The sequence below is a fragment of the Saccostrea echinata genome, unplaced genomic scaffold (assembly GCF_033153115.1).
Source record: "Saccostrea echinata isolate AGI-Se365-2 ecotype Australia unplaced genomic scaffold, CSIRO_AGI_Sech_v1 ptg000044l, whole genome shotgun sequence".
Classification (NCBI taxonomy): Eukaryota; Metazoa; Mollusca; class Bivalvia; order Ostreida; family Ostreidae; genus Saccostrea; species Saccostrea echinata.
The window spans coordinates 813969-837557 of record NW_026889793.1 but is presented as its reverse complement, the minus strand read 5'-3'; the positions used below and the strand labels follow the sequence as shown (position 1 = coordinate 837557).

The window sequence follows — 23589 nt, the reverse complement described above, 5'->3', positions numbered from 1 at the left end:
AGCACTTTCAACACTGAAAATATTTATTTAAATTTTCTTTTTAAAAGTAAATTTTCTACATAATAATAATAATAATAATTTTAAAAATCCATTTATAATGGTTTTGGTTATATATGTATTCAAAAATTGACACAAATACTTCTCAAAATTTTGCAAATGTGAAACAAGCTTAGATATTTACTCTTTTCCCACTTCATCTGGTGAAATGTCAGACAAATCAGACTGAACAATAACGTTAAATATTTTCTTCAAAGCTGGTGGACCAGGCGTTGATGTAACACAGGGTTTGAAGTTTTTTCCAGCAGGAACACTTGTATATTTTTGCTCATCCTTAGCTTCATAGCTAGAACAATGAAATCTAAACGTTTAACATAATTATATAAATATCTTGTAGTTATCTATAAACGTTTAACAGATTTTTGGTTATTTACCCTTTCCGTGCCTCACAATATTTACGCTACCAACTGACTTACGAAGATACTTATTTGTTGTCTATTACAACAAAAAACTAACATCGGCTGAATAAGATATGATGCTTAGAAGTCAAGTAAGGTACTAAGAGTTTTCTCCAATCATTTATACTAGTATCTTGCATTATATTGGCTATAATTAAACTTGTACACACTTACTTGTCAAGCAGAATCTTTGCAACTTCGATATTTGTTTTCACGGATAATTTTGTCCGCAGCTCCGTCCAACGATCGTGTTGATCTCCAATATATATTTTGTTTTTGTTTAACCTAGCATTCGCTTCCCCTTTATTCCTTTTTCTCGCCGAATCCGTTAATTTAATCTTCGCACCACGTTTTCCCGACATCTTTGCTCTGCATCTCCGATAAGCTGCACATGCGTACATCAGTACGAACATCAGTCTCCGAGCGTTTGACCCAGAAGTCACTTGCATATTTCTGACTACGTCGGGGAAATATTGTCTTGCAAGACAAAAATTCTTGAACGGCTATTTTTATCGTTTTCAACTTATTTTAGACCTTCATTGAGTTCAAATTTAGTCTATAATTTTAAATTTCAGATCGATAAAATGTTTTCGTGCTACATTCGTGATTAAAAAAAAATTGCCGCCGCTGACAGCTTATATTGCTTTAAACAAATATTTCTTTTTAACCACACTATCAATTTAATTCGCTCTAAAGATATTTAATTAACTGGATATCCGCAGTACTGTTTATCATTCTCAGAACAAGTTCTAACATGTATGTAATATATAGAGTACCTTTTAACGAGTGTATCTTCAGATATCAGACGAGGGGGCTTGTCCCCCGAGTCTGATATCTGAAGATGCACGAGTTAAAAGGTACTCTATATGTTTTGTATCATTGTTCTCAGGTATTGAGCTACCCATGATCTATCAAATTCACGTTAATAGCACTTAATTAACTACATATTCCCATGCACTGAATTAGCCATGATCTATCAAAATTTCATCATACCATTTTATATAACCAATGAAAAAAGAGCACGTGATTCGAAAAGTATAGCGCGCTGTATTTCTTGAACTTTCTACCTCGTCCATTCATATTTTGAACGCCATGGATGACGGTTGTGATTTTATGCTTTCGCAATTCTTATAGACACGGAAACCGAAATTATGAAGGAAAATTCCTTAGAACAGTTAGGAAACCAGATGCAGGTTGAAGATTCTTTGGGAAGTATGACGTTTGATCTACCGGAACTAAAAATTGAACCTATTATGGATTTCGATATAGGAGATATTTTAGACACGATGGCGTTAATTTTACCAGTCCTGAGGTCGACACGAAGACGAAAAATGAAAGGTTTGTTTAAGTGTCCGATTATGAAATTCAGCGTTTGATAGACTCTCAAAAATATCCTCGTAACGTTCAAGCTAAGGAGTGGCGTGCGGCACGGGAAAATGTCCACTTTTGACCGAGATAAACAACGATTTGTGTTGGAATCAGAAAACAAGGAATATCCACCTCGCTCCCTGTACTACATTGTGTGTGGTTTGTTACGCTTCAAGTTTATGAGAGACGAAAACATTCATTTATAAATATGTGCTTGTGTGAATTTCGTTTTGGATTTAAAAAAAATTGACGTGCAAAATTTAGAATTTTTTATGTAGACCTAAGGAAAGATATACCTTCACTATGTTTATATGTGCTTGTATTTTGCTCATAAAGTCAGCTACTTTGTTTATATTCTTTTTCTTTATCAATGTAAAGTCAAGGGTCATTGGAATTGTTGCATCATTACCCTGGTGTGTTCTATCTTGATAGAGCATGGTTGTTAGAGCACAGTTAGTCATGGTGTATCAGAAATAAAAACACAGTGGACATCAAAGGAAAAACGCCGCAGCAATGATACAATTCTGTATTATTTGAAAAAAATGTGATAGAAATAAGTATTTTCGTATTTTTGTTGCAGGTGGTAAATTAATTGACTTCGATTACTATCTATGCATTTACGATTTGTCGTCTTTAACATAAAAGCAAAATGTTGCAGTACTTGAAGTATGAGTATTTTGACTGTATATAGATTTAATTTTTCAGCATCGTTCTACATCGGTACATACATGTACATGTACATGTACTTATAACAACATTGATTTTCCACATAAATTTTATAAATAACCTAACAGATAAGTTACAATAATAAAAATAAATATTGTAGATAATTTTTTTCCCATGAAATAATGATTCTTTAAACACTGTATGTTATTTATTAAATTGAAAACCTGTAAATCCTTACTTAAAAAAAGATAAGTCCTTTCACTTCGGAGTTCCGAATGACACTGAAGACTGAACGATAAGTGAACGCTGAACGCAAGGTGAACGCAAAGTGAGCGAACGAAGAGCGAACGGTGAACGCTTTGTGAACCGTGAACGCGAGCGCACGGTGAACGCTGAACGCAAAACTGTGAACGGAGAGCGAACGATGAACGCACGATGAACGAACGGTGAACGCACGCTGAACGAACGGTGAACGAACGGTGAGCAAACGGAAATATGGGAAAGTAGAACGTTTCAGGGACTGTAGTTGTGTTAGAAATTGCACATGGAGAAACGAAACGTTAATTTAAATATATGAAAATTATGAATAAAATGTTAAAACTGGCTTTGAACTATATGAAAGCCTTGGTTGTTATTATGTTTCAATTTAATTTTTTCACTTCTCACCAGACAATCATTACTTTACAATTTTATTAAAAGGGTTTATAATAGGTACTCCCCAACAGAAGAGTGTGTAAGATATGAAAGCAAAACATTTTTATTGTTGTGGATGTGAATTATAGGGTCAAAATTCATAAATAAAAACCAGTCTATTTAAAAAAGAGTTGCTTTACACATGCTGTAGCTGTAATTGACGCAAGGATGTTTTTTCTGCACTTCGCATGTATTGCGTTGTCCGTCATCGTGATGTGCAGCATAGTAGCATAGTCTGCAAAAATCAAGGGCATGATCAAAGTTATTATTACATGTAAAGGTTATTCTTTTTGTCATCTTATATCTCTTTTCATATATTTTGGGTTTAAAAAAACTTTTCCCTTTCATGATATAACATATTTATTATAATTAGTGAATTTTACATTTACATTGGATAAAGTGGTATACGTGTCATTTCCGTTTATCTTTTTCTTTAACTTCGGGTTCCGTTTTGAAATTCAAATCTTGTGTTTACGTTGGACTCTTTCTTGTCATAAAAAAAAATAATTAAATTTTTTTTTCTTTTTTGCTGCCGATTTGATGCTTTGCACCACTCTTGTTTAAAAGTCTATAGTGGCTTCTTTCCTGACAATTTTTCGTGCGCAGGATTGTCGTCAAACGTCACTATTTTACGTGTATAACACGTATGAACTACAATTTCATTTCAAATGTCCGAGAAATGCCATAAATTACGGAAGTGCATCGAAATCCTCGAAATGACAATATAATAGATGGTAAATTCAAACGTATACATTTTAATGAAACTTTTTATTTTAATTTTATGTTTTCGTTATTAAAGAGTACTCGTGCATTCTCTGATAAAGCGTTTATTTTTTGTTTCTACGCCGCATGACCATACAATAACACATTTAAGAATGATAAATTCCTTATCCATGACTATTTTAGTATGTATTTTACTACATTAATTCAGTTTTACTCAAATATGATGGATTAACACTGTGTTTGTTTTCAGCTTAACGTGTCTCTTATTTTCATTTAAAAACGTGTTACATGTATCTGCGATTACACCAGACAACCGTTGTATATTACAAATATTTGGTATTTCCTCAGATTACATATAACTTTAAAAAAAAAAAATCAGAAATTCTTGAAAAATTCATAGTAAAACTTTCCCAAAATTTTAAAGAAGAGCCTATATTGGTTATTTTTATTCCATTAACGTACATGCATATGTTACTTTCTTATACAGAATGTCAACGTTATGACGTTTAAGTATTTGACGTCAATGTAATAACGTAATACTAATAATGAGGAAAACAATACTAAATTTAAACGAATGTAAAAAGAAATTGTTTTACAACATACAAATCGTAGAGTATTACGTGTGAAAGTTTCATTTATTTTGATGATTGGACCGATTTTGGCACTTCGTGGACTTTGCTCTTTAAAATAATGCATCAGAATTGAGACAATTTGGTAAAATATCCTACTTCGAGACCCTCTTGTGACCTCCCTATATGCATTAAATCAAATTTATTGCTGGGGTTTAAACAATCGTCATTTAAATTTCTTATCTGTAAATGTGTTTTGAATTTTACATCAAATATAGGACCAAATTCCGCCATCTCCATACCTATTCTTTACATAGAGCGGTAAAGGCATCTTCTTGTGTACACAGAAATTTCTCCTTAATCAGTTTTGCGTCATTGAAGATTAAAAAAATGACGTCTTATCATGTTTAGAAGTAACTACTCTTATAAAACTCAAAGAAATGAAAATTTTGTATGCATCGACGAAGGATGAAATGTCAGGATCCAATATAGTGTTTGTTTATATTTTAAAGTTATAACGATTAAATTGCAGATCTTTTTAAACTGCCACTTTCTTCCTCCAAAATGAGCATACTTTGTACCATCCTTTTGTCAAACGGTTACAAACTTTGCTTGAAGAAACAATGGAAAGATTCCATCAAGGAAACTAGACAAACGATTAAAGCATTACGGAGTAATGAGACAGTGGAGAACGAATTACTTATTAAAGAATTAGTCGACAATGATAAAGTGTTAATGAGGGACAATGCACTCAATAATGTGCAATTCGCAATAGATGATGTCCGCCATCAAGTTATGAGTTACTTTGTCAGAACTTGCCTAGTCGCAGATGAGGACTACATAAACTACATTGATCTGTCATCAGTGGACTCATTATTAGAGTATGTACGCATATGGAGGTGTGGAAATGTTGAAAAGGAAAGGTGCTTACATTTACCAGAGAGGATGGAAGATAAATATATCAAGAAACTTGACGTACATATCTTATGTCATGTCAATATGAAGGAGTTTCGGTGCGGGATAACAGAATTGGCAAACAATTGTAAGTTTTTACAATCCACATACCTAGTATGAAATTTTTGATCAGAAAACTGGATTTTTCGTGATCTGTTTTCAGATTAGCTGTTTCACCTTTGGAAAAAAAGACTTAAAAAAAACCCTCATGATATCTTAAACAAGTTTCATGCAAGTTATTCATTTTAAAATATTTTAAATGATATACCGGTACTGTTGATGAAAACTTCTTTACTTCTGCTAGTATTTGCTAATCGAAAAACAAAGTACAGAACAAACTTGTTTAGTACGGACAGAAATTAAGAGAATTTACTATTATAGAGATTCCTGGCAGAATTCTTAACACTTTAACAAATAAAATGAAATTCGTCTTCTATATCATGGAGATTACAACGTATACATAATCTATTAATCTTAGGTATGTTTTGGTAACGACCTGTTTCAATATTCAACATATGATTTGATAACCTAAATTTTGTTAATAGTTGTCTAAATTTTTTGTCAATAGGTTTTGTTAAATATGATTGCAAACAGAAATTGTCAATTAAATGTTGATACAAATAACTCTTTGGAGAGTTTGATATACTCTCTGTTATATTTTGCTTTGAAACATCTAAAAGTCGTTGTTTTATAATGTTATGAGCTCTATCATTTAAATGGTTTTCTGTCCAAAGTTGTCCTAGTCCTAGAAAAGACAGTTCTTTTTTAATTTGTAAAATTCATTTGTCATTTTGTAATACCATATTTTCATAACAAGACTTAAGAATGCAAATTTCTGTTGTTCTTAATCCTTGATCCAATATTTAAATATTCTTAGTTTCATTGTAACAGATAGCGGAAAACATCCAAGCTCTGAATAAATCAAGCTGTTTGAGGTTTTCTTTCCAACAGCAAGAGTATTTTTACAAATATTAAAGTGTACCTTTTCTATATCAGGACATCTGTGAAAACCCCATATCTTAGATCCATAAAGTAATACACTACAAGTGTGTGTGTGTGTGTGGGGGGGGGGGGTGTTTTGTTTTTTGTTTTTTTTTTTGATTTACTAAATGATACTATTGAACATGTGAAATGAAAAAGTTATGATGTCTGGCGTGTACAAACTCATAAAATCATTATTACAGTGTGATAAATATTCTGTATATTAAAAAGAATCTTGTATACACGTATTATATCCATATTGGTATTTTTTTTAATTTGCTTCAATATATATGTATGCTATTAATAATTCTACAAGTACAGGGAGGGGGGGCAGTGATACCCCCCCCCCGATCTGCGCATGCTCTTCTTTTTTTTTTTCCCTAAGCGGGGGACACAAATGAATTAGCTTGTTTCTGTCAGAAACAGAAAAATAGTGAAAATGGTAGCACTTAAAAAAATGTTAGCTTCGTTAAAAAAAGCTTCTCTCTTTCTCTCGCCCCCCCTTACACACCCACCCCCACCCACCCACCCCCACACACACTCCCACACACACTCCCACACACACACACACACACCCTCACTCGACCTCACACAAATACCCTTACACAAACACACACACCCTCACACACACACACACACACACACACACACACACACACACACACACACAGAGAGAGAGAGAGAGAGAGAGATTTCGAGATTGTTATTAGAAAACTAGAAAACAAATTAAAATACTCCTTTTAAAAGAAAGTATTTTATTTATACCTGAGCAGTGAATATTCCTGAAGAAGTTCTACACTGGGACTATGAATCTCGATGCAGATACATAGTATGTGCTAAGAAAGGAACCCAAACAGTGCACAGAGCTCGTGCAATGATTGTTGGTTGTGCTGGAGCGGGAAAGACTACATTTTTAAGGCGGCTACAACAACGGAGTATTCAAGAATTACGAGAAATACGGTCGACTGTAGGGTTGGAAGTTTATGAAAATTTATTTGAAATAGACAGAGATTTTAAATGTTTAAAAGGTTTGTATAAACGTTCTTAAGAATTTTTGCACAAAATATAATATTTGCATGGAATGATGTGTTTCTGATTCTGTTGTTTAGGTCTTGCGGAAGATGTTGATACAGAAAATAAGTGTCTACTAAGTGTTGTGGATTTTGCTGGACAATGTGCTTATTACGCCTGTCATCAGGTCTATCTCAGCAGAAGAGCTTTTTATCTTCTTGTGATTGATCTGTCAAAAAGGTTTGATGAAAAAGTTGATAAAACATTATGTGAACAGGAAGGGACTATGTTTGCAGACTGGACATTTGGACGTAAGTCTTTATGTATATGTCTAAGTTTATGCGCAGTTAAATCATTTCTTGTACATTTGTAGGTCTAATTTTGATTTAAATTGAATGGTCAGGTTATGGGATATTTCTTAGCCATGTAAAATATCCGAAACACAAATTCCACCGTCATTATATTTTATTTACAAATATGAAAGAGTGTGAAAAAATTTCCAAAGAGATCTTCAAACAATGCTATGATTTTGAAAAAAAAAAAGCAAACAGCTAATACTAACATTCTTTTATTGCTCAGTTATATATCACCGGATATTGCTAATTAACGGATGAGCTTGATATCAATAATCTTTGTCAGTATTTTTTTTAATTGCTTCTTCAATCATAATAAAGTTCTACAGTTTTTTATCCCTGTTCAGAATCGGACAAGCTAAAACTGCAATCGGACAAGTAATATATGTTGACAACTTGTTCGATGGAAAAGAAGTCCATGTATATCAGTCTGTTTCATTTCGTGAGAAATTTTATGCAAACCGTGGTACATATCAATTCATTGAAATCTATCAGCCACATAAGAATTTCTTTTCTCAGATTTGGCTTTCTAAACTTTTAGAAAAAAAAATGACTTTTTATTAGATTTGAATGATGTTTGTCACAGAAACGAAATTTGAAAGAGACAGATCTAGAAAAATAAAATGTTTGCACATTTAAGATATTTATTTATTTATGACGAATTAAAACTAAGTTTTAGTATGCATTTTTCTTTCATGAATAGATTATTTTTTTTTAATTATTTTTGATTCAGAATATGTCATTTTTTGGTTGAAATCTATCCATACTTACTGCGACGATGACACCCCCGTTGTTACCATAGCGACTCATTCTGATGAAGTGCAAGATATGGTACCTGTTTATGATAAGACCTTATGTAATAAAATAACCTAAAAACAATGCTTTTGTTTAAGTTAAACATTAGCCCATATCAAATTTGTTTTCTTCTCATAATTAGTAATCAATGTGTTAACATAGTCATTTGATCTTAAGTTATTGTATTAATATCATAAAGTTGCTTGTAAAGGGAATAATTAACTGAGTGGAGATATATCTTTTTTCCAAGGTTAACAGATCAATTTATGATGATTTGCTGGAGCTCCTGAAGAATGAGCCTGATCTGAAGAAACATCTTGACCGCACGCGCTGCTTTCACATTGGGTTTCCTAAGGATGATGAAGAACCTTTGGTTAAACTTACTGATGTAGTAGAATGCATCACCTCTATCGCCTCAGAAGATCGTTGGAAAGATGAAATACCAAAGGATTGGGCATATTGCGAAGTAGTCTTAAGACAAAATAAGCAAAATGAAAGAAAAAATCTTTCACTAGCAGAGTTTAAAAAGCAAGTTTCGATTAAAAAGAAAGGAGAAGAGATGGAGACATTTGATGTGCTAAAATTCTATCATGACATTGGTACAATTTTGTATTTCAACGAGGATTGTTTACAAAAAAGCATCATAACAGATGTGCAATGGTTTGTAGACTGTTTCAAGTATATAATAACAGACCCAAAGCATGCCAGGGATCTTGTTGAAAATGACAACGACTGGAAACACTTTTTTGAAAGTGGTTATCTATCTAAGGAACTATTGAAGGGGATTTGGAAGAAGAAAAGAATGGACGCAAGAAAATGCAACTCTACATTAAAATACATGCAACGACTTGGTTTGCTTGCTGAAGGTCAAAACGCGCACTATGTCCCTTGCATGAACAAATTAGACTTTGAAAAGAATCTGAAAGATTATATCACAAAATTGGAACAGAAAACCTCTGTTTTAGTTTTCAATTTCCGGTTCCTGCCATATTTCTTTTATTTTCGTCTCATTGTAGCCTGTATAGTCAGCACAAAGTGGACTATTATTGAAGACAATGGACAGAAGTGTTTGTTTAAAAACATCGCTTTATTTTTGTTTGAAGAGCACATGATAGGTGTAGCTGTCACTACCTCAACAATACAGGTTCAGATATATAAACAAGGAAATAACAAGCTCAATTCAGAGATTACAATGAATATTAAACAAACGATAGAAGATGTCCTGGAGAAATTGACGAAAAACTTTCATAAGAAAACTTTGTTTGATATCGGCTATCAATGTTCAAAGCAAGACATACTTGAGGAAAATGTACTGTGCTTTATTCTGGAAAAAGATTTGGTTGGTAGAGGCGAATTCGGTTGTCCCAATCATGGGCTCAAGAATCATCACGTAATCAAAGAAAATGATCTGCTTCGCTTCTGGAGATATGGTATGGATTCCGAAAATTAGTTCAGAATGTTTTCATTAGACCTATAATTTTACGCAACAAATATCTATTGAAATATATATATATATATTTGTCTGTTAATAATTCCTTTGAAATACAACTTATATTTACCTGAAATTTTTAAGGTAAATAATTTGTATTAAGTTGAAAAAAAAATTATTGAAGATGACATTAATTTATTTGTCCTTTTCATTTATACATTGTAACACTCAGAACCAGCGTTAAACGTTATATAAATGAAACGGTCAATTGTAGGGGACACTTAAGTACACTGAAGGAAGTGGAAATACGAACAGTAGCCTTGGGTAGGCCCACGTTCAAGATAGCGCTATTCTTCTTGCGCAATCACCACGTGCACGTTATTTAGACTCAGACCACTAGTCAAATGGTGGGCAGTCCTAATATCCCCCCCAACCGGACAATACTAATAAAGCAAATGATTTGCGAGCTCTTCGACTTTCACATTTCACACGCGCCTGTGCGCGTCATATGGCTAGTTTCGGTCCCGTGTGTTTTCACAAGAACTCGCAAACCATCAAATTAAGCAATTTGACTGGCCTTCGTATTCATGTAAGTCCACATTTGCCCATACTCGAATACCTGCTGGACGACTAAGACGCTGGTGGAAAGGGGTTCAGAATACTATTTCTTATTTCGACAAACTAAAGGCTACCTTGTTTAAAACGAAAAAGATAATGCATGCACTGATGAACTCCTTGCACAGGAGAATCAGAGCTGTAACAGCCCAGGAGGCATACTATATACTAAGGAGTCAGTGGATTTCATTTTTGAGGGTACCAACAAATGTACCTCAATTACTCGTGAATTGTCGATCAAATACCCAATTAAACCTTGGTAACTTATTGATCATGTTGATTTATGATATTTTGAGAAGTTAAATGACAATATTGGAAGAAATATTTGTATAAATGCCTTTTCTTTTAAATGATACCTAGCTTTTTTTTTCACTACATTATATATTTGTCTTATAAAAATGGTATTTCTTTTTTTTCCCTCAAACTTGAATACCCGGTGAATTCCTTACTTATTAAAAAGAAAGTTAATGTTGCTCTCATCTTGACCTGACAATACGATTTTGTAAAATTAAAACAAGGGGCCCATGGTCCACATCGCTCACCTGAGCACATTGACTAGGCAAAAGCACAAATCAGTTCAGTATTGAAAAGATTTTTTTTTTGGGGGGGGGGGGGGCTTGAATTTTAAACTACCTTCCATGTCAATTTAACAAATGGCTTTGTTGTACTTTAAAAGCTTTTTGAAAAATTTCCATATATTCCTTTGTAAAAATTTGATCCCCCATTGTGGCTCCTCCCTATCCCATGGGTCATCATTTGAACAAACTTGAATCTACACTATCTGAGGATGCTTCCATATCAATATAACTAAACATAGTTTTTCTGTTCTTGAGAAGAAAATATTTTTTCAAAATGTTCTTATGTAAAACTTTCAATCCCCCATTGGGTCCCACCCTACCCCCCGCAAAGACGGATCCAGGACCAGCGCGCCGGGCAAGCTCCCCTGTTTGAATTTTTTTTATGTAGAACTTACATGTCCATTATCCTAAAAACAAGGAAAAACATCTCTTCTTTGTACGAATTTGTCAGCTTCCCAGACCCCCACCAAGGCCTTGGTCTAGACCCACTGGGGGCTTCAATGCAGCCCCAGACCCACTGCCTCTACTCCCCCCCGTTACGAAATTCCTGGATCCGCCACTGCCCCGGGGGTCATCATTTGAACAAAATTGAATTTACACTACCTGAAGATGCTTCCATATCAAAATGACTTATCATGACTTTGCAGTTCTTCAGAAGAAGATATTTTCCTATATATTTCTATTTAAGACTTTGATCCTCCATTGTGGCCCCACCCTACCCCCGGGGGTCATGATTTGAACAAAATAGAATCTACACTACCTGAGGATTCTTCCACATAAATATGACTAAACAGGGCTTTGCTGTTCCTGAGAAGATTTTTTTTAAGGATTTTTCCTTTATATTTCAATGTAAAACTTTGGTAGTCCATTGTGGCCCCGCCCTACCCCCGGGGGTACTGATTTGAACAAACTTGAATCTACACTACCTGACGATGCTTCCATATAAATATGACTCATCATGGCTTTGCTGTTCTTGAGAAGAAGATTTTTAAAGATTTTTCCTATATATTTCTAAGTAAATCTTTGATCCTCCATTGTGGCCCCGCCCTACCCCCGGGGGTCATGATTTGAACAAACTTGAATCTACACTACCTGAGGATGCTTCCATATAAATATGACTCATCATGGCTTTGCTGTTCTTGAGAAGAAGATTTTTAAAGGTTTTTCCTATATATTTCTATGTAAAACTTTGATCCTCCATTGTGGCCCCGCCCTACCCCCGGGTGTCATGGTTTGAACAAACTTGAATCTACACTATCTGAGGATGCTTCCACATGTGTTTCATCTTTCCTGGTGCTGTGGTTCTTGAGAAAAAGATTTTTAAAAGATGCTATTTATTTTTCACCAATTATCTACTATCTCCCCTTGAAAGAGGGCGCGACCCTTCATTTGAACAAACTTGAATTCTCTTCACCCATGGATGCTTTGTGGCAAGTTTGGTTGAAATTGGCCCAGTGGTTCTGGAGAAGAAGATGAAAATGTAAAAGTTTACAACAACGACGACGACGACGACAACGCCAAGACAGACAACGGACAAATTTCGATCAGAAAAGCTCACTTGAGCCTTCGGCTCAGGTGAGCTAAAAAATACAATTTTAAAAAATATTCAGTTTCTGAGTGTTTAAAATACTTTTTCTTTTTGGGTTAGATAAATTTTAATTAATTTTCTTGAAGTATCTAATTTTCTTCAAGTATTTAACTTCAGTTTGATATTTCGCCGAAATATGGCTGAAATATTGTCGACTCGGCGTTAAACAATAATAATCAATCAATCAATCAATTTGATGTTTAAGAAAAACAAGAGGAAATCACAGGAGCGAAAAATATCCAAGAAAAACAACAGCAAAGAAAGGAAGACTTCTCGGGTAATGTTTAGACAGAAAGATTTATAGAGATTTTACACAGTACCGAAAAGTTTATTTATGAAGAACTAATAAACTTATTTTAAATTTAGCAGGATCAAAATTCAGAAAGCCAAAGGACAACTCCCTTCTTTCCACAGAATTGAAAACTTTTTTCTCCAGAGGTTGGCAGGATAGTGTGGGCCATTTACTTTGTTGTGATTTGACAGGAACAGCATTCAGAGTCGGTGATTGGTATCTTTTGACGGCCTTTCACATAATTGAAAGCACATTGGGTAATTATTTGTATATAAATATGGACAAAATATTCGATGCACTTTATCAACAAGAAGAATATCATTATTAAGAAGGGCTCCGTAAGTAATGCCCAGAGATCTTAAATTTAATTTGTTTCCTTTTTATTGCATAAAGGTGCGTGCTTGAAAATGATAATAGAAAATGCCCAGTGTGACCCAAATCGTGGAAACAACTATCTGTATCTATTGCAAGTTTTGGAAGTGAAAGGGTCTGGATCAGGGGTTGAGATGATGATAGAGAATGGAATTAAAGAGTGGATTACAAAATGTAAAGATAATCTCAGGATAAGCAATTTATTGGAAGCCATGAGAGTCACGGGATTCTCCGTAGCAAGAGGTAATTTTAAGTCATGACAGTTGTTTGTGTAACAGTTGATATTTTTCTTACCTTCTTTGAACTTATTTTGTAGAAAACATATTTAAAATTATGGGTGAGAATCCTATGCAAGTTGTCTTTGGTCGCATGAAAGAACACGAAGAGGGTATAAAATATCCCGTGAAATTTGACATTCCGTTCTACAGCAAAACTGAGGACATTGCTATACTGGAAGTTGATCCGACAAATTTACCCCGTTTACCAATTGCATTTGCATTAGAAAGATCAATTATTGCGCCAGAGTCTATTCACATTGTTGGTTACCCAGCCTCACACGGAAGGAAACAAATATTTGACCCAAAGTGCCCTTTGATATTGGAAATGGAAGCTCGAACAACACTTGAGCAATGGAAAGTAATGTATCCCTGGGAGGATTTCCAAAATTTCAGCAGGGCCTGTGATTCTGCATTTTCCGGGAAAGAAAAAGTGCTGTTTCACTGTTCTGAATCTACGGCTCACGGTGCCTCGGGTAGTCCTGGACTGATACTTTCAGACGGTGACAAACCAAAAGTGTATCTCATGCTACAGGAAGGATTTCCGTCATTTATGTACGGTAATAATTGTCAGGTAGATATTAAGACTGTTCCAAAAGAACTTCTAATTGAAAGTGGAATTAGCATGTCCAGAGTTTACTCACTACTCAGCAACACGCCATACTTAGTAATCCTGCGAAATGCGATTTTCCATACTTGAACATTTTGTATAATGATGTGATGTGGTGCTAGCGTCGAAGTGTTTTTTAAAAAAAAGAGTGGAAAGCTCAAAATGGACAACAAACTAAAGTACATAGGTGCGTGAACTTCTGAGGAAAAAAATGTTAGAATTTTTGAGATTTTACCTCATTTTAGCGATATTCGTTTAATAACAAGAAGATAAAATTTATGTGCTGTTACTTTCAAATACAATATGTAATACTTCAAATATATATGTCCAATTCTATATTCTGTTTTATTTGTTGGTTTTACTTAGAGTCAAGATAACAGACGTAAATATGTTCTTGTTTAATTCCATTTTTTATCTCCATTTTGTCTTACCTTTAAAACAGCATATTTAAATTTTTTTCATGAAAATGTATTCTATAAGATTTTTTCATAAAAATAAAATTTAAGTAAACCTTTTCAGGAAGAAAACAGTTAAGTGGAAAGATATATTTCTCTGTCCATCAAAACTAATCATCCTCACGCAATGTTTTTAATCACATATTTTGAGCGTCATATAACTTTATCTATTAATCTATGACTTTTTAAGCTTTGCGTTTGCATTTTGGACAAATTCTTACATACAGATTGTACAAGTTTCTGTTAAAATCTCAATATTATTTATCAAACCTTTCCTTTCTTATTAGCAGTTTGTTGTAATGGATTTTGTACAAATATTGTGAATGAGATGATTTTAATTTCTGTTTATACTTCACTGAATTAAATGTAGATTTCCATATTCTAAGTATGAAAATAATGTACGTGTGTCACTGCAAATGGTGCAAGAGTGTTAAAACACATTTTGTGCAAATTTTCTCATTCGAGCGCTGTAATATGTTTAGGGCATCTACGTGTAGTATTACTCATGATCGTCCCACTGTTTTCCAGAATACTAGTAAAACTTTTTTTTATGATTTTTTGTCATGGCAGCAGAAATTAAGCTAAATAGTCTGTGTCATTTGATGTTTGAGATTATATAAATGAGTCTGATTTTGTTACAATCATCGATGTCCAATGGTATTTCTTCCTAGCATCTCAAAATGTCAAGAAATTGTACCTATTTTGAGATTGTTAATTGATTTGTCTACAGGTTATAATCTAAATGTTATTGTGGTTATATAATCATCACAATAAACGAAAAGAAAATACAAATATGTCTTAAATTCTGTGCAAATTATATTTTTACACCATGCATTTTAAAGTTTTCGAAAGATGTTAGTTTTTCCTAAAATATAGGATAATCGCTAATTATTGCAAGGTCTAGCATCTAGTTTATAGACAAGAGACCTTGAGGCATGATTATTACTGAGAATCAGACTATCATCAACTCAGAACCGGAACTGGAACTCTGCATTCCTGTGTCATGGATCTGGACTTCATTAGGTGTGTCCAATTGATGCTGCTTATATAGGAGAAAAACAATTTCTAAAGATATAAACCATTTAAAGTAAATCATCAACATAGCAAAACAACGGACTAATTCAGATCACAAATTACAAGTGTAGGTTAAGGGGATATCGCTTACTACCATCATGCACACAGGTGCTTACTAATTTTCCAGGCATAAATAAGAAGGTACACAGTACAGTTTCAATAAAGCCCGACTAATCCACATCTCTAAGATTTTTGATACCGTGGAATTCCTCAAGAATTTTACTGGAGGATAACCGGTTGTTATCATCAAGTTAAACAGTAACAGTGTGTCTCCTAGATGTTCTTGTTATGATATCAATGGTTATTCTCAATGTCTTTCTGCAGTAGTCATTATCAGAGCGATTTAAATTTACCCCGGAAATAATGTCTTTTACTTCATGTTGTTGATTCTATACTTCTGCATAAACAATTTTAAGCTGACATTTATTTCTTTCTCTTGCATTTATTCAATATAATTTCGGTAAAAGTAAACTTTTTTAAAAAAGGTTTTGCTCTGGAATTTGAAGTATTTTAGCTTGACTGCAGATCGGAAATCGGTGTTCTGCAGAAAAAAATATATTAGTAAGTGTGGCCCTGCCGCTTTTTAAAAAGAACTGTCAATTTACGATTTATTAGTTCACCTGAGCCGAAATCTAAAGTGAGCTTCTCGGATCAAATTTTGTAAGATGGTCGTTTGTTCGTCTGTCTTTCGGTCTGTAAACTTTTCACGTTTTCCACTTCTTCAGAACCACTCGGCTACTTCAAATCAAACTTATAGTCTGGTCCTGATTTTTAAAAAGAAGGCTAGAAATACGTTTTAAGGGCAAATAATTATTATTTGGTCCAGCATAGGTTTTTAACCTATTTCGAGTATGCTGAATCCGAAAAAATATGCTGGCCTTCATGAAAATGGCGTTAGAAAGGTCAAAATGGCGATTCAAAATGGCGGACATCCAATTTTTCTAATTTTCTCTTAATATCTTTCAAATAGGAGAAAGAATTCTGAATATCTCACTGAGTGTAATGTAACTTTAAAAATGATAAAAGAATGCTAACATTATTACTTTAATTCAGATAATTTAGTCGTTTCTACACTTAATTCGAATTTTCTCTTATTTATTTGTCTATTGTTTCTATATTCTGCTTTGTTCAGAATTTTACATTTGCAAATATCCATACACTGCAGATTGGTATTTTTCCTCTGCATCTCACTATTCTACAACTGAATGATGGTGCAGGTGTAATTTATAAGTCAAAATTGCGATTCAAAATGGTGGATATCCATTTTTTCTAATTATTTCTAAATGTCGTTCAAATAAGAGAATGGATGTGTTAATATCTTATTGAGCGTAATGCAATTATGAAAATGATAATAGAACACTAATGATTCATAGCTCCGACTTTTCTCCCGAAGCCCCGCCCACCTTAGTTACTGTAACTAAGTCCCACATGATGGCGATACCGGCTTCATCATCCTCGGTGGCGACCGACAGTTTAAAGTCGATTCCGGACGATTTCTGTGTGAAATACCTACCCAATAGTTCAAAATTATCTGAAAAAGTTTTACAAAAGGGTTTGAATTACTTTACCCAAGGATATATCCATAATATTAAGATTTTCAGTTTGGATAACTCCGTACAAGTTGCAGCACGATGCTGGAGGTGCATGCGAAAAAATCAATCGCCGCACCAACTTAGTTTGGAAATAAAGAATAGTTCGATAACCGAGTCTCATTGCTCCTGTAAAATTGGGTATGTGTATAAATCATCCAAATCTTTGCGTATTTTTCAAGAAAATCTTGATAAATCAGGGTTTATATAGGTTAGGCCTAGGCACCTAGAATGTAAACATTTGTGACCTAATTAATTTTCACGGTAGATATGCAAACGTGATATAAATAAACGCTTGGCTCAGGATTTTTTTTTAAATATATAGGGCCTAATGAATGAATTCAGAGAAAATACACATAAATATTATTGGCCAACTTCTCTATTTACTAGGCCAAACCGAATTCCTTTCAAGTTGGCATCTTTTTTTTTTTTTTTTTTTTTTGGGGGGGGGGGGGATAGGCCTAGGCCTAAATAATTTGAAAATCCTCAGGTATGCATACATGTACATTAGAAATAATGCTGGTCAATTTTCCTTACAGCTTAAATGGCCACTGTTCCCATGTAGTTGGGCTAATAAAAAGTCTGCAAGGGTTCAAACTCCATAATTTTTCAAATGTACCTGAACAACAAAGTTGTACAAGCATCCCACAGCAGTGGCATGTGCCCAGGGGGTCAAAGATCAAGCCTGTCCCTATAAATCATGTGGTGGTAGCAAGACCAACTGAATCAAGAAAAAGGAAACCTGTGACATGCCAGTTAGACTTAAATCAAGAGTATGTGAAAAAGACAAAGACTTTCCTCTTTTAGAAATATAACCATTGTATTTTTAATAATACAATATTCTTCATGGCTACAATTAATTGTCTATAAATATGAGATCAGATTTTAAAACAGTCTTAATCATAAGATAAAAATTATCCACTTGACAAAATCTTAATTCATACATCATATTTTAATATTCTACCCAAAGTGTCCAAAAATGACATAATGCAGCTGAGTTCATTAAAAGGAACCCCTCTGGAATACACAGTATCAGCAGAGCATCCATTAGTAAACACTCCCCTTGGTGATGTGCAGATAGGCTCAATATTGCCATATCAGGTACATGTTCACAATAACCACAATAAATATTTATTTTAAAAATATAAATGCAGTTGGGGAACTGCCTATAGTTTAAAAATACAGTACATGTATATATAAATTATCCACTGAACAATGCTAAATGCAAAAATCAATGATATGGGTCACAACTAAAATGAATAAAGTAGACTATTTACTATGTTTATTGTCTGTTACAAACACATCATGGAATAATGTCAAGTGACAACATACAGACCAAATTTTGTTAATATTTTTAAATAATGATGTTGGAATGCGCACAGACAGTATCTTGTAGGTTTTAACTTTAGCAATAAGTCTTTCAATGTGCACACGATGCTTTGCAATTTTTTCAGTAAGGATGGTATCTGAAACTGACATCTGAGATGTTGATGAAGCCATTGGTGGAATATTCAGCAGCAAATTAAGTTTACATAATTCTTCCTTAATAGTAAAACCTTTATCAGCCATAATAGCATCACCATCTTTAACATAACCCTTCAACTTTAGTGTTTCAAGAACATCATAAAACCCAGACTGTTCACATATTTGTTTATCTGAAATACATCCTGTAAACAATTCGGATGCAAAAATCACTGAACCATTTGGATCACAACCAATTAATGCCTTTAAAGTAGTACTAGACTTATAATCACTATAAAGCTGACTTTGCAAACCAAGTGCACATGGTGCTTATGTTCTAAATTCAGTCTCATCAATTATTATTAAAGTTGTGGGGTAATCATGTTTAAAATCTTTTGGCATGTTATTAATAATAATATCACGATGTGGCCAAATACAAAGTTGCCCTAACTTTAAGTACATAAGTGAAATCCAAGTATTGAATACAATTCCTGATGACTGTAGTGAAAGTTTAAACCTTACTGATATATCTTTAAGACCAAAGTTATGTCTTAGTCTACATAAAGTTAAAAACAGTCCATCTTGCAGTGACAATTTCCTAATGTCTTTGCGACCCTTTTCATAATTTATCGAGGATCCATCAGATACCAAAAATGCCAGAAGACTAGCAAATCTAATGTACACAATACCAGTGTAATATTTAAATACATTTTTCAACTTTCCCTCTCTCCTTAATACTTCATCAACTCCAAATGTTGGCTTCTGATTTTCAGATTTCTGTTGATCTTTAAGCTCTTTTATTTCTGTTTCCAGTTTGCAGATGGTGTCTTTATACTGCTTCTCTTTTTCTCTTAACATGTGTAGTTCAGCAGCCATTGCAAACATATCAATCCCAGAAACCCCTAGAAAAGAAATTAATATATTTGTACTTCAATTGCTGATACTGTGAAATATTTTTCAGACAAAAAATATTAAGGAAGTTGAGCCAGCAATGTCAAATGGTTGTGGCAATACAGATGTGTTTCACCAAGCCCCTGTTCCTTTGCCACTGCAGTTTACAGATTTAAATGAAGATTGAAAAGAATGTGAACCTAATGAAATTGAAATCAATACTCGCGAACAAAGCGAGTCTGCACTGTGGTATAATGAAAGAAAAAAGCGACTAACTGCTTCTAATTTTGGCAAAATCTTACAAAGAAAATCAACACCTAATGACAAATTTTTAAAAAGCTTGTTTAGTTTAAAAAAGATTACAGCCCCCTCTTTGGATTATGGCAAAATTCACGAAAAAGATGCGAAGTCCAGTTACTTAAAAGACTACCCGTCTAGACATATTCATTCATGCGGCCTTGTTATAAACAAGGAGTTTGCTTTCTTAGGGGCAAGTCCAGATGGTAAGGTTTGTGACAATGGCCAATGTGGCCTTTTGGAAATTAAGTGTCCTTACTCTGCTAGAAACATGACAATCACAGAAGCATGTGACAATATTAGAGATTTTTTTTGTCTGCTAACAATGACATTATTACACTGAAAAACACTCATGCGTATTATGCACAAGTTCAGGGTCAACTCCTGATCACAGGTTGTACATTTTGTGATTTTGTTGTTTTCACACAAAAGGATGTTTTTGTAGAAAGAATAGCCTGACCTGCCATTCATGGCCACTATGCTTCAAAAATTATGTGTTTTCTTCAAAACCTATGCAAAACCATTTCTTGCAAATCAAAATGTACAATACTGAATAAAATAGAGAAACATTTTGCTTACAAGGTTCTTCTGTTTGTACAGCAATATTGCTACTGTTGTTCGCATTCTCCATTGAAATTGAATCCACACTGCCTTCTCCATCCATGTTACTGTAATAAACAAAGCATTTTTTTAACCATACTAGTTCATTAAAAAAATGAACTTTCAATGATCTGTGTGCATACAGTTTACATGTGGGATTCTACCTTAGAATTCTCTTTTTTGATGACACGTACTGTGTGATTTTCAGAATAAGTCCGTTTGAGAGGTGGTCTTGTTGGCCGAAGAACTGAGCCATCAGCTAGTATTGGATCTGGAAACTGCACAGTTGGTCCATTACCTCCAACGAAATGCTGTAAATGATTTTAAGAAAATAATTAAACTTAATAGTATGTCCGAAATTTTCTGCTACCGTACTGGTATATTAAATGCATGACAATTTTTAAAAAGATTTTTCGTAGTCAAAGAAAAACAAAACGCACGATCAGTCCTAGTCTGAATCATATTCTGTACACAGTCATCTTTATAAATAAAATCATTCCCTTTTTTCTCTCTTTCAACATATAATAAGCCTAAAGCTATCCTCACTTTAATGCCACCCGAATTTGCACGAAAATGTGGCATAATCTTGTACATCATGAATAGCGATTTACCTCGTTCTTGCATGTTTTTTAAATAAAATTTAATACTTATTACCCTTTGAACATGAAAATATCAACAGTCATACCTTTGAACAAACTGCTTTATGTTTATTTATCCGCTGGACGTTCAGCTGGTCGTGTGGGCGCCCGCATGCCTTGATCCAACGAAGGCATTTCTCAAGATTAGTCTTAGGTTTGGGGAACAAAATAAGCTTTACCCCATTTTCTAACCTCTCTGGGTACCTCTCATCAACATTACAGGTCCCCCAAGCGCATCGCAAAACCATTTCGCCCAAAAGTTTGGTCTGCCTTACAGACTTCCCACAAGTTTATTTGTGGGACAACATGGCCGCCGATCGAAGTGTCTCTGTGCCTAATTATGCGTAACGATCTGATTGGCTGATAAAAAGCATTTGATTGACAGGCCGGAACTATGAATTATCACGTTAATTCGGAAAATTTAGTCGTTTAAATTTGAAAGTTGTGTTAATGACCTCAAAATGGCGATTCAAAATGGCAAACGCTAGAATTATATAAAATACTCAAACTGCTTAATTCTGAGTCATTTTGCAGAAAATAAAAGGAAATTAATTACAGTTTGCATTTTTAAATTAATAAAATAATGTTTAAATATTCAATAAAACTTTGAGAATATTGTTGTTAATGACTTATAATTTTTAAGACACTGATCTTTGTTTTATTACTTCTACTATTAAGATAAGCTTTTGACTACATCTACGAAGAACTTTTATCTATTACATATCTAAACATGCTTCTTAGTATAAAAAGTTAATAATATCACACAATAATTGCTGTTTGGAGGACAATATGACAATTAAGCTACCCCAAGAGCAGTACTTCCCGAGCCCAAAGGCGAGTGAACATTGTAGTTCGAGGGTTGCTAAATTATCTCCGAGTCAGTTGTTGAAAATTTTTGATCTACTTTTAGTCCATGCAGTGTAGAAAAAAATAAATGTTTATGTTCATGTGGAAGGTCTAGTGAAACATAACTTAGTACATGATTTTTAAAATAATAGACCAAAACCAGAGAGCTAGGAATTATTAAATCATATGAATTTGAATGTGATACATGTATACTATATATCAACATATTTATTAAGAATTATCAAAACCAGTATAATATACGTAAACCATAAATATTCTTGATTGTCTAGCTCTGATTCCGCGTCCCTGCATTTGCATTTTGTTATTCATAGCCAATAAAAATCAACTTCATTCACAAATATTTAATGTTGTGAACGGATAATCTTGTATTGTTTTATTTAAATTAAAGCGACTGCAAAATTCCTTTTTTAAAGGAATATTGTATATGTTCAAAATCAAAATTGATAAACCAAACATATTTTTGTCATACTCGGATGGAATTCAGTGCCTATTGTTTTAAATTTAACAAAATAGGAAAGAGGAAATTGTTTGCGTTTAATCTCCCCTCGATTCTTGATACAACCATACACTATCCTAACAAAGTAATGTGGGTCAAGTTGCCTTGTAAACTTCTTGGAGTGTTCAAGAAAATTTTGTTGTCAAGAGAAGTGTTGACCAGATCAAAGTCAAGAATGGCTTCGGCCTATTGGTACGAAAGCTTGTACGTGATAGAAATCACAAGGAATCTTCAGGTGCTTTTAGATCGCACAATTATACAACTTTTCTCACCAAAAATGCACATGCACAGTGTGATTCCAGATGATAAAGTTTGAGAATTTTCTTGCTAATGGAAAGACCTCTCTACCCAAAAAGACAACATATCGATATGGTCACAAGAGAGAAAGCTACATGTCTTATCAGAGATTTTTTTTCCATTTTGCATAAGGTTTTGGAAAACAAAACAGTCTTTTAACATTTGAACATAAATGTGTTGTTCCTTGAGCTGTTGAGAAGACCAAAATTCCGAAGACTGACTGAATATATAGCATTTAAAGCTGGGATAGAGGATGTTGGGGGAAAAACTAAGCTCTTACAATTGCTAATTTCAAAAGCTAGTGCAAAGGGTTCAATGAAGTCGGGCAAGAATTTCTTCAGTTATATTTGATGGTGTGCTAAAGGATGCTGAAGTGGAAGTGCGAGTTGATAATGACAGCGATTCAGCAGTGAATTCAGGTGGACAGGGGTTCAGAGCTTTAGAACACGGTCAAATATGAGGAAAACAAGTCGAGTTTGTTTTAACTATTTCCAGAAAAAAAGGAAACTTTTCTAGTATTATTTTTTTGTTTGATCATTAAATGAACTAATCAATATAATCAGAACAAAGGGACACCAAGAGAAATCCCTCTTCCTA

The 23589-nt window shown here is 33.8% G+C and overlaps 2 protein-coding genes across 2 annotated transcripts; one reads left to right on the top strand and one right to left on the bottom strand.

The window, feature by feature from the left end:
• The first annotated feature begins 12974 nt into the window (after positions 1-12974).
• Positions 12975-14432, top strand: LOC133201401 (uncharacterized). The gene is made up of 4 exons (XM_061337212.1): positions 12975-13055; positions 13148-13327; positions 13464-13685; positions 13759-14432. Exons 3-4 carry the CDS (start codon positions 13478-13480, stop codon positions 14415-14417), a joined length of 867 nt encoding a protein of 288 aa, XP_061193196.1. The 5' UTR covers positions 12975-13055; positions 13148-13327; positions 13464-13477; the 3' UTR covers positions 14418-14432.
• Positions 14433-19642: 5210 nt separating this feature from the next.
• LOC133201400 (uncharacterized) lies at positions 19643-21696 on the bottom strand. Its single transcript, XM_061337211.1, has 4 exons — positions 21380-21696; positions 20859-21005; positions 20674-20762; positions 19643-19808 (listed from the first exon to the last, which is right to left on the bottom strand). The coding sequence occupies exons 1-3, from the start codon at positions 21578-21580 to the stop codon at positions 20760-20762; spliced, it is 351 nt and encodes a 116-aa protein (XP_061193195.1). The 5' UTR covers positions 21581-21696; the 3' UTR covers positions 19643-19808; positions 20674-20759.
• Positions 21697-23589: the final 1893 nt, after the last annotated feature.

Excerpts from the sequence above, each read along its gene's own strand:
- LOC133201401 (XM_061337212.1), top strand. The coding sequence starts at position 13,478 with ATGATAATAGAAAATGCCCAGTGTGACCCAAATCGTGGAAACAACTAT. Across the intron at positions 13,686-13,758 it reads GGGATTCTCCGTAGCAAGAG|AAAACATATTTAAAATTATG; the intron begins GTAATTTTAAGT and ends CTTATTTTGTAG.
- LOC133201400 (XM_061337211.1), bottom strand. The coding sequence starts at position 21,580 with ATGGTTTTGCGATGCGCTTGGGGGACCTGTAATGTTGATGAGAGGTAC. Across the intron at positions 21,006-21,379 it reads ATAAAGCAGTTTGTTCAAAG|CATTTCGTTGGAGGTAATGG; the intron begins GTATGACTGTTG and ends AATCATTTACAG.